The 15,598-nt window shown below is 40.8% G+C and overlaps 1 protein-coding gene across 11 annotated transcripts in view; it reads left to right on the top strand.

The window, feature by feature from the left end:
- Positions 1-15,598, top strand: part of PTK2 (protein tyrosine kinase 2) — a 368,873-nt gene that overhangs the window by 333,353 nt on the left and 19,922 nt on the right. For all 11 annotated transcript variants that reach the window (XM_034763675.1, XM_034763674.1, XM_034763673.1 and 8 more), the window contains one exon: positions 15,529-15,591. In XM_034763675.1, the coding sequence (XP_034619566.1) occupies positions 15,529-15,591 (63 nt within the window). The remainder of the gene's footprint in view (positions 1-15,528; positions 15,592-15,598) is intronic.

Below are 15,598 nucleotides of genomic sequence, written 5' to 3'. Positions count from 1 at the left end.
AGTTTCCTAATTGCTGAAGACTTAGAATCATAGAATATTAGGGTTGAAAGAGACCTTAGGAGGTCATCTAGTCCAATCCCCTGCTCAAAGCAGGACCAACACCAACGAAATCATTCCAGCCAAGGCTTTGTCAAGCCGGGCCTTAAAAACCTCTAAGGATGGAGATTCCACCACCTCCCTAGGTAACCCATTCCAGTGCTTCACCACCCTCCTAGTGAAATAGTGTTTCCTAATATCCAACCTAGACCTCCCCCACTGCAACTTGAGACCATTGCTTCTTGTTCTGTCATCTGCCATCACTGAGAACAGCCCAACTCCATTCTCTTTGGAATCCCCCTTCAGGTAATTGAAGGCTGCTATCAAATCTCCCCTCACTCTTCTCTTCTGTAGACTAAATAACCCCAGGTCTTCAGCCTCTCTTTGTAAGTCATGTGCCCCAGCCCCCTAATCATTTTCATTGCTCTCTGCTGTTCTCTCTCCAATTTGTCCACATCCTTTCTGTAGTGGGGGAACCAAAACTGGACGCAATACTCCAGGTGTGGCCTCACCAGTGCTGAATAGAGGGGAATAATCACTTCCCTTGATCTGCTGGTAATGCTCCTACTAATACAGCCCAATATGCCATTGGCCTTCTTGGCAACAAGGGCATACTGCTGACTCATATCCAGCTTCTCGTCTACTGTAATCCCCAGATCCTTTTCTGTAGAACTGCTGCTTAGCCACTTGGTCCCCAGCCTGTAGCGGTACATAGGATTCTTCCTTCCTAAGTTCAGGACTCTGCACTTGTCCTTGTTGAACCTCATCAGATTTCTTTTGGCCCAATCCTCCAATTTGTCTAGATTACTCTGGACTCTATCCCTACCCTCCATCGTATCTACCTCTCCCCCCAGTTTAGTGTCATCTGCAAACTTGCTAAGGGTGCAATTAATCCCATCATTCAGATCATTAATAAAGATGTTGAACAAAACCGGCCCCAGGACCGAACCCTGGGGCACTCCACTTGCTGCCAAGTAGACATTGAGCCGTTGATCACTACCTGTTGAGCCCGACAATCTAGCCAGCTTTCTATCCACCTTATAGTCCATTCATCCAATCCATACTTTTTTAACTTGCTGGCAAGAATACTGTGGGAGACCGTATCAAAAGCTTTGCTAAAGTCAAGATCTACCACATCCACCGCTTTCCCCATATCCACAGAGCCAGTTATCTCATCATAGAAGGCAATCAGGTTGGTCAGGCATGACTTGCTCTTGGTGAATCCATGTTGACTTCCTGATCACCTTCCTCTCCTCCAAGTTCTTCAAAATGGATTCCTTGAGGACCTGCTCCATGATTTTGCCGGGGACTGAAGTGAGGCTGACCAGTCCGTAGTTCCCCAGGTTCTCTTTTTTCCCTTTTTAAAATATGGGCACTATATTTGCCTTTTTCCAATCGTCCGGGACCTCCCCCGATCACCACGAATTTTCAGTGGCTCTGCAATCACATCAGCCAACTCCCTCAGCACCCTTGGATGCATTAGATCTGGACCCATGGACTTGTGCACGTCCAGCTTTTCTAAATAGTCCTTAACCTGTTCTTTCACCACTGAGGGCTGCTTACCTACTCCCCATGCTGTGTTGCCCAGAGCTGCCCTTGTCTGTGAAGACCGAGGCAAAAAAAGCATTGAGTACTTAAGCTTTTTCCACATCATCTGTCACTATGTTGCCTCTCCCATTCAGTAAGGGGCCCACACTTTCCCTGACCACCTTCTTGTTGCTAACATACCTGTAGAAACCCTTCTTGTTATCCTTCACATTCCTTGCTAGCTGCAACTCCAGTTGTGCCTTGGCCTTTCTGATTACATCCCTGCATGCTGTAGCAATATTTTTATACTCTTCCCTGGTCATTTGTCCAAATTTCCACTTCTTGTAAGCTTCCTTTTTGAGTTTAAGCTCACCAAAGATTTCACTGTTAAGCCAAGCTGGTCGCCTGCCATATTTGCTATTCTTTCTGCACATCGGGATAGTTTGTTCCTGTGCCCTCAATAAGGCTTCTTTAAAATACAGCCAGCTTTCCTGGACTCCTTGCCCCCTCATATTAGCCTTCCAGGGATCCTGCCCATCAGTTCCCTAAGGGAGTCTGTCGGCTTTTTCTGAAGTCCAGGGTCTGTATTTTGCTACTCTCCTTTCTTCCTTTTGTCAGGATCCTGAACTCAACCATCTCATGTGTATCTCCTTGCTTTAGTGCAGCTCAGAACTGACAACAGCTTGAATAACTGAGGCCAGGTCATCATTTGCCAAGGTGGTATGGAGTCTCCTAGCCAACTGGATATGGTAGAAAGCATTGCTTACCAATGTTGCTGTGTAAGAGTTTAGCTACAGACTGATTGACCAATTGCAGGTGTCGACCCACTACCAAAGAAGATTGCACAGTGGCTGCAAACGCTTCAGAATGCTTTCCTCTGCCTACCAGCATCACCTCTGTCTTGTTTGGATTCAGTTTCAACCAGCTATTCTTTATCCATGAGCTGATCTCATCCAATTACTGGTGATAACATTATGGTTGTATGTGGTGAAGAATAGGTAGAGCATGTCATGTTCATATTACAGGCACTTGAATCCATGTCATCTGACCAATTCAACTAATGGCTACATGCAGGTGTTGAATAGGGTCAGAGAGACAAGTGAAACTTGTGAGACTCCACATGAGGCAACATAGTAGACATGCAGTGTCCCATCACTACTCTTTGGGTGCATCTCTCCAAGAAGGACTTAAATCATTTTAGTTTATTACCTTCGACCCTTGCGACCTCTTTCAGGCAAGACAGCTGTCTTATTGTAAACTGGATCAAATATTGCAGAGAAGTCCAGGAGAATAAGAATGGATGCCTGCCTTCTGTCTATTGGCAGCAGGTCATCAGTACCAGTAAATCAATACAGTTCCATGTCCTGGCCTGAATCCAGATTGTGTCAAACCCAGGATATTAGTTTCAGTTAGATAAGGTTGAAGATGGTTTTTGGCTAACTTCTCTTATCCGCTTGCTCAGGAAAAGAAGGTTTGACACTTTGAGGTATTTGGCTAGAATTTATGTATCCAGGGTAGGTTTCTTTAGTGTTGGGTGGACTTTTGCGAGTTTGAAAGAGGAAGAGAAGGGTCCTTCCCTGAATGAGGTGTTGGCTGTTTTGGTCATGAGTGGCACCAGTTGCTCATGACTCTCTCTTTCAAGCCAGGAAGGGTTTGGATAGGATTCACAAGTCTTGGGTCAAGACTCCTTTAGGGTATCTAGAACTTCTTGATGAGTGAATGTACTGAACTTGAAGAATGCAAGCAAACTATGGGCTGCAGATTGGGCAGATTGAAATTTTTGGGAAGCCTTCCCAAATGTGCATGATCTTTTCAGTGAAGTAGAATGATAGTTCTTTGCATCTCTAGGTACTCAGTTCAAATACAGGATGTAGATACTCAGAATGGATACTCAGAGTGTACCACTCTGGATAGTTCCATGGGGTGGGATTTGGCAGCGTCAATGAAGACTGATAGGAAGCTTCTCGTAGCCTGTAATATAGCTTCAGCATCAGCTTGGAGGAATTTGTTAAATTTCATTCTGCCTTTATCAGCCTGCGTTTTCTAACACTGGCACTCAGATGACACACTCCAGCAAAATTAGAAGTAGTGTTGACAAGCTCTGGGAGCAGCTATATTGTACATTCCTCAGAAGGGTGGATTGGCCTGGTGTGAACTCTTTGAAGGATACAAAAAGGGGAAATGGAGAGTCACACGCAAAATTCCAAAATCTCATCTTGGATGATTATTTTTGTTTTTCTTGAGCAAATCATAGGGGAAAGGATGCTCCCCTCACCTTTGACTCATCTCCTGCCTATTTTTTCTTTGTATGTATTCTGTTCAAAGACTTCAAGGGTGTTTTTTTTTTTTTTTTTGGATGCCAGTTACAGATTTATTGGAGATTTATATATTGCTAGGTATTACAAGCTAACATTTTATTAGCATAATATATTCGAATCCATAGTATGTTGTCGAAGGAAACTGTTTAATTAACAATGAGGCAGTTCTTGAAAATGAGATTTCATTCTCCAGGTTTATTCCTGGGGAAATTATGGTGGAAAACAGGTTACTAGCACATGTCTCTAATGGACCATAGTCATAGATATGAAGAAGGTTAAAGGCTTCCTCTGTATCTACATTTTTTTTATGAACTTCCCTGTTAAATCCAGACTGCCTAACATCCATCAGGAGAAATTTGTTTTTAGATGCTCTCACCTTTCATTTGAATTCGGTCTCACTGGCCAAGAAGATTGCTTTCAGTGTGTCTTATATGATGTCTTCAGCTGTCCTCACAATAGGCTCAATCTGCAGACCTTACCAGTCCATATCTCCTGAAGATGTCACAAGAGTCTTGCATGTGTAAAGGTGCAAGATCAGATTCAGTGTGAGGTTTGTTCTGAACATTCTTCATGGTCTGGTGACAAATCACTTGTCTCTTCACCAGTATTTCCCACCTGTGGCTCCTCTTTCATCTCATAGAGAAGAGCAGAGTTCATTATTGTCTCAAATCTATTGCTGAGTCCCACATATGCTCTGGTAAGAATACTTTTCCATCGAGAAAACATTAGGACTATGAGTTTTGGTAGAAAATCTCTACAGAAACATGATTCTCCTCCTGCATGATGCACCTAAAAATTAGGAAACTTTCAGAGGATTATTCTGTGTGTAGAGAATAGATGTGTCAAAGTCTGATTTCAGTCTCCACTTAGACTGGTTTTGAACGAATGTAACTCAGTTGACTTTAATGAAGTTATTCCCAATTTGCATGGGTGTGAGGTCAGAACCAGGTCTGTTTACAAAGGCAGTCAGCATACCCCAGGCTCCTAAAACATGCATTGCTTCTACCACAGAGAATCGAGTTTCTCAGGAGAACAGAAATTTACCAATTGCCTATTATGATATATTGAGCATTAAGAAGAGACCATACTGGGGATGGCACTAGTGCAGGGGTTGGCAACCTTTCAGAAGCGGTGTGCCGAGTCTTCATTTATTCACTCTAATTTAAGGTTTCGCATGCCAGTAATACATTTTAATGTTTTTAGAAGGTCTCTTTCTCTAAGTCTGTAATATATAACTAAACTATTGTTGTATATAAAGTAAATAAGGTTTTTAAAATGTTTAAGAAGCTTCATTTAAAATTAAATTAAAATGCAGAGCCCCCCGGACTGATGGCCAGGACCCGGGCAGTGTGAGTGCCACTGAAAATCAGCTCATGTGCTGCCTTCAGCATGCGTGCCATAGGTTGCCTACCCCTGCACTAGTGCAACCACTGCTTACCAGGAAGAACACTGATTTGCTCATAGACTCAGAATTTTCTGTACTTTCTGCAACAGGAAACTGTAGCTCCAAACACAACAGCACAAAGATAGTTAACACTGAATATATTATGCTATGATTATTGTTAACAGGGACAGTGCAAACAAGGAATGAAATTGGAATGGCACCAAAATTTAAGTTACTGCATGGGCAGAGAAGAAATTATCTGTGAAAGTAGCTTTCATAAAACTGATTTACTATGCAAAGCTGGTTAATACTGACAGACAGAAATTCTGTTTGCATCTGTCAGTATTAACTGGTTGGTATTAACTGAATTCAGTATTCTGAAATCCTGCTTATAAAAAAGAAAATAATAAACAAATCTCTCAAGGGAAGCCATCAGCTAAAACTACTTCAGTCAGTATAGAAGCAAGGTTAGATAGAATAAAGAACTGTTAAAAACTTCAAGCTCAGAGACACAGAAAACTCTACCTGCTGGGAGACAGGAAGTGAATTAGGAGGTCATGTATTTGGCTAGGACACCTCTTTTACTACAGGGCTGACATCAAGGTTTTTTTTCCTGTCCATCTGCTGGTAGGTAGATCATACTACACACTGTCTGGGCTGGCATCTTTATTGCACTATGAGGAATTAAATTAGCAGTAAGATATTTTCTTTCAGATTGTTTTGACAAAAATGACTAAAATGTAAATGTTTGGAGATCAGTGTCTCACAGTGCTGAGGAACTGAAAGACGATGGACAAAATTTACTCTACAGTTCTTTGTATTACAGAAGTGCGTGGAGCACCAATCAAGGAACAGCTTGCTATTGTATTAAGTGTAGTACAGACAAATAAAAAAAAAGTCTCCAAACCTGGCAGCTAACAATCTAGGGATGGGATAACAGTATTAAGCATGTTATGCATAACAAGCAGAAGTCTATCATTTGCTTATTTCATCATTCAGATGTTCTATTGGACAGAGCATGAGTCTGCCAGGTATGAGTTCTGGATTCTAGTCTCTCACTGATTGTGATTTTTACCTAGGGTGACCAGATGTCCCAATATTAGGGGCTTTGTCTTATATAGGCAACTTATTACCACCACTAACACACACACACACACACACACACACACACACCGTCCCAATTTTTCACACTTGCTATCTGGTCACCCTATTTTTACCACGTCACTTAACTTTAATTTCCCCATCTCTAATAAAAGGATATTTACCTAACTCTCACAGGGGTTGTGAGGCTTTCTTGTTTGTAAAGCCCTGTGAGATCATCAAATTTAAGTGGTTTTAAAAGTGAAGAGTCATTATTTATCAAGGTCTTGTCTAAACATACTTGGGCAGCACCATCAGCCAGGACAATGGAACAAGCCAGGACATCCGGAATAAAATCTGTAAAGCCAGGAACACCTTCGGGAGCTTAAATACAGTCTGGAAATCATCAAAATACAACACCAAAACCAAATTCAAGATTTATCAGAGCTGCATACTTTCAACACTACTTTATAGTTCAGAATGCTGGGGAATGAGAAAGTATGACATGTCCAAACTGTCTTCATTCCATACAACCTGCCTCAGAAAAATCCTGCATATCTTTTGGCCCAGAACAATCTCAAACCAAGATCTACTGACACAGTGCAGCCAAGAGGATCTGAGCACCATCATTGCCAGGAGGCATTGGAGATGGATCGATCATGTGCTTCGGATGGAAACTGTTCCATCACCAGAGTAGCAATAAGATGGACACCTGAAGGCAAGTGAAAACGAGGCCGCCCGAAAACAACATGGCGAAGAGCTGTGGAAGCCGAGATGAAAAACCTGGGGCACAGCTGGGGAACCATTAAAAGACTTGCCAGAAACAGACAGGAGTGGAGAAGCTTCATCACTGCCCTAAACACCAGAGGCATAATAGGAACATGATGATGATGTCGAAACATCAAAGTTGCACCAGTGTAAATACAATTTGTTTTTTGATTAATTGAAAACCCCTTTGTGGACCCACTTAAATCAGATTACTGCTGGTTTCTATAGTTATAACTTAATTCAGTAATCAGATTAAGACAGTGCCTAAAATAGTCCAAGATATAAATGAAGATCTCGTTCTGAACTGCAGCCTACCTCACATGTGTTGGTTTGCATGCATTTATTTACACACACAATCTTATTTATGCTTGTTCGTGTGTATTTTTCTCAGCAACACAAGCACAAAACAAGGAAATCCAAAGTTAAAGCAACATTCACATCAACACAATACCAATTTCCAAGCATTACCTCACTACTGTCACAATACTTTACCAAACCAAACCACCCTCTCTGCTACACTCAATTTCAGCTCTGTAGCACCGACAAAAAGAATGTAGGCAACTGTTCTGCTCTCTGATCTATGTAGGTTGGTACTTGTGCCCTTATGGAGCCCTGTTGATTCATAGGGAATCCATGTTGGCAGAGGTCTCTCCATATGGATGGGATTGCAGGATTAGAGTCATAGTTTGTGTGTATGTATAACCCAAACTTACATCATTTACTCTCTGAATACAGAATGAATTTTCAAGTAAATCTGTTAATTCATTTGTTATAATAATTTTTAAATCATTCTTTTAAGACTTTTATTGGTGATTCTGGTTTTTTTTTTTTTTTTTTTGGATCTGACTATCAAATATATTCCTGATTTTTGAAATTTGAATTTTGACATTTCTAGATTATAGACTATATGTGTGTGACTGTATAATTTAACCCAAAAGAAGAGCCTTCTGCAGCTAAAGAAAGGAGACAAACAGAAGCCTCCATCGTGTAGATATAATTTACCTTAGTAATGCGTAAATATCATGGTGACGGGTGCCCTATACAAAAACCCTGGATGAGGAAATATACTGTATGTGCATACATGTGTGTGTTTCAGGTTAAACATCATATTGCCAGTTAAATTCCAAATAATTGCAGACACATTTTTTAGATTCAGAACCTCTGATTGGCTACATGTGCAATGTTGGTCTTCTGTCAAATGTTTTCTTACAGCATTTAAATGATCTGTTCACCCATTTGTATTTTATTCCCACTTTGGATCCTTCTCTGGTTTTGTGTTGACAGTGCCTAATTGTTCATTAGGCATATATGCACTCTGTTTAGCAGTTTCTCAGCACTTGTGGCATCAGAGAGAACAGTGCTACATTAAAAACTTTATATTCCCTTCTCTCAATAGCTGTGGATGAAATAACTTGCATAGTTTCCTTATCTTGCTGTTTGTTTTTGTGTATATAAAAGTTCCCACATGCATATGGTTTAATACTTGTCCAACTTTGACTCTGAGAACGGTAACTCAAGAGTAACTGATGTGACTTGCTACTAAAATAGGGTTTTAATTTTTAGCATGAGAAAATCCTACCAAAATATTATAGCTTGGCATGTCTTGAAAATACCAATATGTTTTTATTAATGAGTAACAGTAACGTAAGTACAGTAGGTTATATTCCAGTTCTTTATCATATGCATCCATTCTGAAAACTCCATGTTGATATTTCCAAAAGAATTCAGATATGTGACACCACACTTTATTAGACGTAGACAAGAAATCCCCTTTCTTTTGGAGGCTTTTGATTTACTGTAAGATTTACTGTGTATTTACGACCAGAAGGGTATAATTTCTTCCCGCTCTAAAGAAATCTGTAGAAATAGCAAGTACAAAATATTTTGCTTACACTTCCATTTTTGCTTAGTACATTCAGTACTTCTGCCATTGAAAGAAACCTTTGCTCAGCCCCACAGTCTGAAAGGTCAAGAGCAGGGGTTCTCAAACTGGGGGTTTGAGATCCCTCAGGGGGTCCTGAGGTTATTACATGGGGGGTCGCGAGCTGTCAGCCTCCACCCCAAACCCGACTTTGCCTCCAGCATTTATAATGGTGTTAAATATGTAAATAAGTGTTTTTAATTTAAAAGGGGGGGTCGCACACAGAGGCTTGCTATGTGAATGGGGTCACCAGTAAAAAAGTTTGAGAACCACTGGTCAAGAGAGAGAGATTTCATATTATGGAAATACATGAAATGTATTTGAAGGTGGTTTTATTGCTATAGTCATGAAGGGTCATGAGGAGAATCGGGGCTTGAAAAATCCACTCACCAGTGGCAAGTGATAAACTTTCCCAGGTAAATGTGGGATCCTAAACCATGAATTTATCCAACATCTTCAGATTTCATTTTTTATAAAATGTTTCTATCCCTTATCATGGTGTTAACTAGACTCTGCAAGACACACCAGCTTGGCTGGATGGGTTTATTTCATGGGGCTCAGCAACCGACTGGTTTCCTTGGGAACTTTGCTCTGCTTTACCTCCCAAGTCCATATGCCATGAGATCCCCCACCCCAATAAGCACTGGAAAAATCCTTCCACTGCCCACTCAAGAACCAAAGGGGACATGTTTTCCCGACCAACTAATCATCAGAGGGGATCAGCTCCCCATCCAACCAGCCACACAATCCCTGTCATCTGCCACTGTCAAGTAGGGAAGTCTCCATAAGGTTCTAGGGAAGGGGGAGCATGGTGAGTCAAAAGGTACTGGGCATGGGGTAGGGAATGGAAAGGATGAGGGATTTGGTTTGGCGGTTTAGAATGATGGATAGAGTCTGAAACTGGTAGATTTTTGTGTGTGATGGGTGGCGAGTATTTTATTCAGGGAATGTCATGTGCATTGTTGCTAACTGAGGTAGGATTTTTTTTTCTCGTTAAAATTCTGGCAGCATATCATTGTTCCAGTGCTAGCACCCAGGGGCTAAAAGGGTCGGTGAAATCTTATCACTTAGAAAGATCAAAGCTGCAATAGGATTGCCTTTAGAACTCTCACTTTGCTGAACTGATAACCCACAGCTATACACGTGAATAAATCAGAATGGGAATTATCTCAAGGGATTTGGAAAGCCATCTGTGCCTGTTATTAGTCATTGAGCACTGTATTCTTAGACAGAGGCTGAAAGTGTTTATATTGTTGTGTATGTACTTACATTTCTGAAGTACTCATATCTGCTGCAGGCCAGTACCTGCTAGCCCTGGGAAATATGCTCCTTTGCAAAGGGCTATCCATGTTGTTGGTTTTATATAGATAAGTTTTAAAGGCCCTGATATCCCATAGTGGTAGGTATTGTACGAACATGCAATAAAAGACAGACCCTGCGTCAAAAAAAAACTTTTGAGCTAATTTAAGACCAGATAAAATAAAGGAATGTTCTAGACAACCAGAAAGAGCCAGGGGTTTGGAGAATAATGGTAACAATTGTAAGTACATGTGTTTACATAGGCTGGCTGTGTGCACAGAGTCAAGTCAGTTATATTTTTAATAAGATACATATAAATTAAATGGATATTAAATGGCCCTCTGCCTAGCCATCATCAACTGATCGTTACCTGTAGGCATCGTTGTCTTCAAATCATGTCCTCAGTGATCCCTGTGCAACACCATTGCTTTCAATGAGTTTGCATAGGTTCAATTCTGTTGATGATGCATGAGACAAGTCTGTTGAACAGGTTGCTATTTTTACAGAGTCACTTTTCAGGGTAGAGTTGCATTTTAATATTTTCCTATTTTTTTATGTTTATATATAATATATATATACACACACAAATACCCCTTAAAGGGTAGAAAGGGTTGTTTGCTCTCTGCAAAAGCTCAGGGGCAAAGGTATGAATGGCTCATAGCTGTCTGGACCTTAGGTCCCATATCAGAGGCGCATCTGAGAAGACAGTGACAAATCTAATCACGAGGACTTTGATATCTAGCAATCAACAACCGTGGATGGCCCACCTCTCAGCAGGAAGCCAAGCAGAGTTTGCCCAGCTGGGGAGGTTCTAGGGCAGTAGTTGAGTGTTGGCTGCAGGAAGCAGTGGAGGCGCACACCTGAGCTGGGACAAAGAGAGGTCAGCGTGACAGAGCTTTGGGATTTTGTGCTGACCAGAATGGACTCTGCTGTAACTTTCTTTTCTCTGTGCTAATCAAGGACTTCCAATGCTGTGTTCAAGACTACTGATAAACTACTCTGTTTTACAACACTAGCTGAGTGTCACTGCAAATCCTGACAGAGGAGGTGCATTGCTCCCTAAAATTGTACAAGTCTCCCTCAGGGGTCTGTTCCAGATGGGCTCACTGAACAGAGCTCACAGTGTGAAGCAGGGGTGCTGAAGGCCCAGAGGTCCAGCGAATCCATATGGCTTTCCCTGAAGGAAGAGTGAGACCCCTAGAGGGTCTGGGACCCTGCAGGGTCCTCCCAGAGACTGTTCCAAAGCTGGGGCCATAGGACCAATCTTGTGGATCTGTGACACTTCCCTATCTCACATAGATGTTGCAAGGATAAATTCTTTGGTCTTCATTAGCCACTAAGATACTACTAAAAAGAACAGGAGTACTGTGGCAAATTTATTTGAGCATAAGCTTTTGTGGGCTACAGCCCACTTCATTGGAATCATAGAACGGAACATATAGTAAGGAGATATATATACATATACAGAGAACATGAAAAGGTGGGAGTTGCCCTACCAACTCTAAGGGCTTGTCTATACTTACCGCGCTGGTTCGGCGGCAGGCAATCGAACTTCTGGGTTCGATTTATCGCGTCTTGTCTGGATGCGATAAATCGAACTCAGAAGTGCTCCCCGTCGACTCCGGTAATCCTGCTCGCCGCGAGGAGTACGCGGAGTCGACGGGGGAGCCTGCCTGCCGGGTGTGGACCGCGGTAAGTTCGAACTAAGGTACGTCGACTTCAGCTACGTTATTCACATAGCTGAAGTTGCGTACCTTACTTCGATTTGGGGGTTTAGTGTAGACCAAGCCTAAGAGGCTAATTAATTCAAATTCAGCAGTTTCTCGTTGGAGTCTATTGGTCACCTAAACACATCAGCCACGCCATAGGGCTCGTTCACCTGCACATCTACCAATGTGATATATCCCATCATGTGCCAGTAATGCCTCTCTGCCATGTACATTGGCCAAACCAGACAGTCTCTACGCAAAAGAATAAATGGACACAGATCTGACATCAGGAATCATAACATTCAAAAACCAGTAGGAGAACACTTCAACCTCTCTGGTCACTCAGTAACAGACTTAAAGGTGGCAATTTTGCAACAGAAAAGCTTCAAAAACAGACTCCAATGAGAAACTGCTGAACTTGAATTAATATGCAAATTAGACACCATCAATTTAGGCTTGAATAGAGACTGGGAATGGCTGAGCCATCACACACATTGAATCTATTTCCCCATGTTAAGTACTCTCACACCTCTTGTCAAACTGTCTGAAATGGGCTATTTTGATTATCACTACAAAAGTTTTTTCTCTTAATTAATTAGCCTCTTAGAGTTGGTAGGACAACTCCCACCTTTTCATGATCTCTGTATGTGTATATATATCTCCTTACTATATGTTCCATTCTATGCATCCGATGAAGTGGGCTGTAGCCCACGAAAACTTATGCTCAAATAAATTTGTTAGTCTCTAAGGTGCCACAAGTACTCCTGTTGTTTTTGCAGCTACAGACTAACACGGCTGCTACTCTGAAACCTAAGATACTACTGTTATGGGAGGGGCCACACAAGCACCAAGATAGGCAAAAGTGGAGAAGGGAGTAAATATAGAAGGAATTGCAGAAATATGGATTTTGGCAAAGCCCAAAAGGAAGAGAATCCCTAAAGATGATTAAAATTGAAATGTGTTTACAATATAAGTGAATTGTTCATTAGAGGCTCTGATCCAAAGCCCATTCAGTCAATGGGAGTCTTTCTTTTGATTTCAGTGGGCACTGAATCCAGCCTATAGAAATAAGACTGAGAGCAAGTATTAGCAATTGAGCATGTGTGAAAAGTCTAGATTTATGTTGGGACATGTGGAGACTTTCTTTTCCTCTTTTCTACCGTTTCTTTTTAACTGTCTGGAGTACTTGTGTGACATGATTTCTGTTCTTTATATAGTAGTCAGTCAGACAGCACTGTTGTGTGATCCTGGCATTTAAAGGACAAAGTTACAGAATATTAAAAACAAGTCACAATCAAAAGATAGTGATTTTTTCCCCCTGCCTGTATTTTGAAGCTGAGAAAATAGAAGTACTGTAATTCCATCAATTTTCCTTTTCTCTGTATCTGTTTAATGTCACCGAAAGTTGTATTTTATTCTGTCAAGTGTATGTAATAATGCTTCTGCCTTTGCTTCAAAAACACAGAATATTTCACCATTATCTGAGAGAATGCTGCTATTAGGCACTTTCCTGGAAGAATAAGTAAATTCATTGAAACTTAAAAGTCATTAAAGTTTGCCCAATCCAGTGTTTTAGTGACTAAGATTTTTTTTGCTTTGCCCAAGATCATTTGCAATGTAAATAAAAATGAAACTAAGACAATTTCTGAACACTAGCTCCAAATCCAATTGTAATGTAAAGCTCTTTGATTTACTAAGATAGAGCAAGATATTTTTTGTGGTGTTTAGTTCAGTTTAAAATATAATGAAAAACGTTACATGGTTTATGTAAGATATATATTTATATGTATATTGGACACCTACATAGCTAGCAAAAAAGAATCTTTCATCAGAAAGGATGTGTGCTCTTGTGGTTAAGGTAATGGATTGAGATACAAGAGATCTAGGTTCAGTTGCAAGCTTTGCTATAGACTCTCTGGGGTGACCTTGAGCAAGTCACACAATCTCTCTCTGCCTCAGTTTTCCAGAATAATAATAAGAAGAATGCTGCCTTTCTCCCACCTTTTGTCAGTCTTGTCTATTTAAAATGTAAGGTCTCGCTGAGGCAGGGACTGTCTCTTTCTATGTAGTCGTACAGTGCCTAGCACAAAGGGTTTTTGATCTCATCTGGGGCCTTTAAGCACTACCTTAATACAAATAGTAAATAGTCTGTGAAAACCTGAATGAATTCTGACAGTATGACTGTACCACAGCTCAGGCTCTTCTTATTGGCTGCCAACAAATGGTGGCTATTCCTAAAGACTGATATTAGGTGTGTTTTTGCAGTATAGCACAACATCAATTTTTTTCAGGAACATTTAACAAGATATGTCTAACCATGAGTATTCCTGGGCACAGCACTCCCATATTTTCATTCATAAGCAGAGAATAGAAACTGGGTAGTTTTAAATGAAAATCACAGAATTTTTGTCCTCCAAAAAGTTTGACCCCAAAACAATTTACAGCCCTACATGACATAACTTTAGTGAAATCCAGTGTATCATAGTCTGCATTTATCTAAATAAGAAAAAACCCCACTGTATTCCCACGTAATTTGCACTGGAGTTAGTAGGCATTATGTGCAGTGGAAAATGGACTCCTCCATACACATTCCTAGCTGAGGGAGGTAGAAGACAGATCTTCTTTCATTCTTTGTCGGTCTATCCATGACATCAGAGGAATTTCCTAACTGAGCTGACCTTGTGGTCTTGGGATCAAAAGTAGCCATTGTTTCAGGAATGCCTATCTGTTGGTCTTTCCAAATGTTTTTTTGTCTCAGAAGTATAAATACAGTGGATACCTGGGTGTGTGAGGAAGAGAGTGATAAATTAAATTTAAAAAAAAAAAAAAAAACTTTTCCCTAAAGCTTTTCATTTGTACCATTTAAAAAGAGCCCTCCATGTACTGTTTTTAACTCTAATAAAAGGTAAATTTGTTTATTGCTTCTTCTGTCAGCAGAAGGATATTGAAACCAGTCTTCTTTATTAGCTTTCTGTATCTTAAACGCAGTGTTTGAAGAGCTCCAGTAATTGGCCCCATTTGCAGGCTTGGAGATGGAGCCAAGTACATATAAGCCTTTCTCAAGCAGGAAACAGGAATTAATGCGCAGCATTTCTCATCCTGTGGTTGAAATTTTCGCTGTTAGGAAGAAAATACAATAAAAAACGACTTTGCTGCCTCTGAGAGAATTAAAATGCAGGTTTTCCAATGTTGTGTTGGGGAAATGGTACTATCAATATTTATATAAAGCATTTTTATGTGCTAGCAGAAAATGGGTAGCTGAAAAACAGTTCTTTAGAAACTACTGCTAGTTTCAGTATCTGTACTTGCAGGAGCATGTTACAAGAACCGGGGATGTGAGGAATGCAATGAAATCACATCTCTAGTAGTCAAAGTGTAAATTTTTCTATAGTACTTTCTTGCCTTTAGGTTGAATTTAATCCTAGGCTGTTTGAATTTGTAATGCTCTCATAAACAAAATCCAAACCACATTTTTCATTCCTTTAGAAACCTGATGTGCGGCTCTCCAGAGGCAGCATAGACCGAGAGGACGGGAGCCTCCAGGGCCCGGTGAGTA

The sequence above is a fragment of the Trachemys scripta genome, chromosome 2 (genome assembly GCF_013100865.1).
Source record: "Trachemys scripta elegans isolate TJP31775 chromosome 2, CAS_Tse_1.0, whole genome shotgun sequence".
NCBI lineage: Eukaryota > Metazoa > Chordata > Testudines > Emydidae > Trachemys > Trachemys scripta.
The sequence above is the reverse complement of the archived record's forward strand: the minus strand, read 5'-3'. Positions and strand labels throughout refer to the sequence as shown.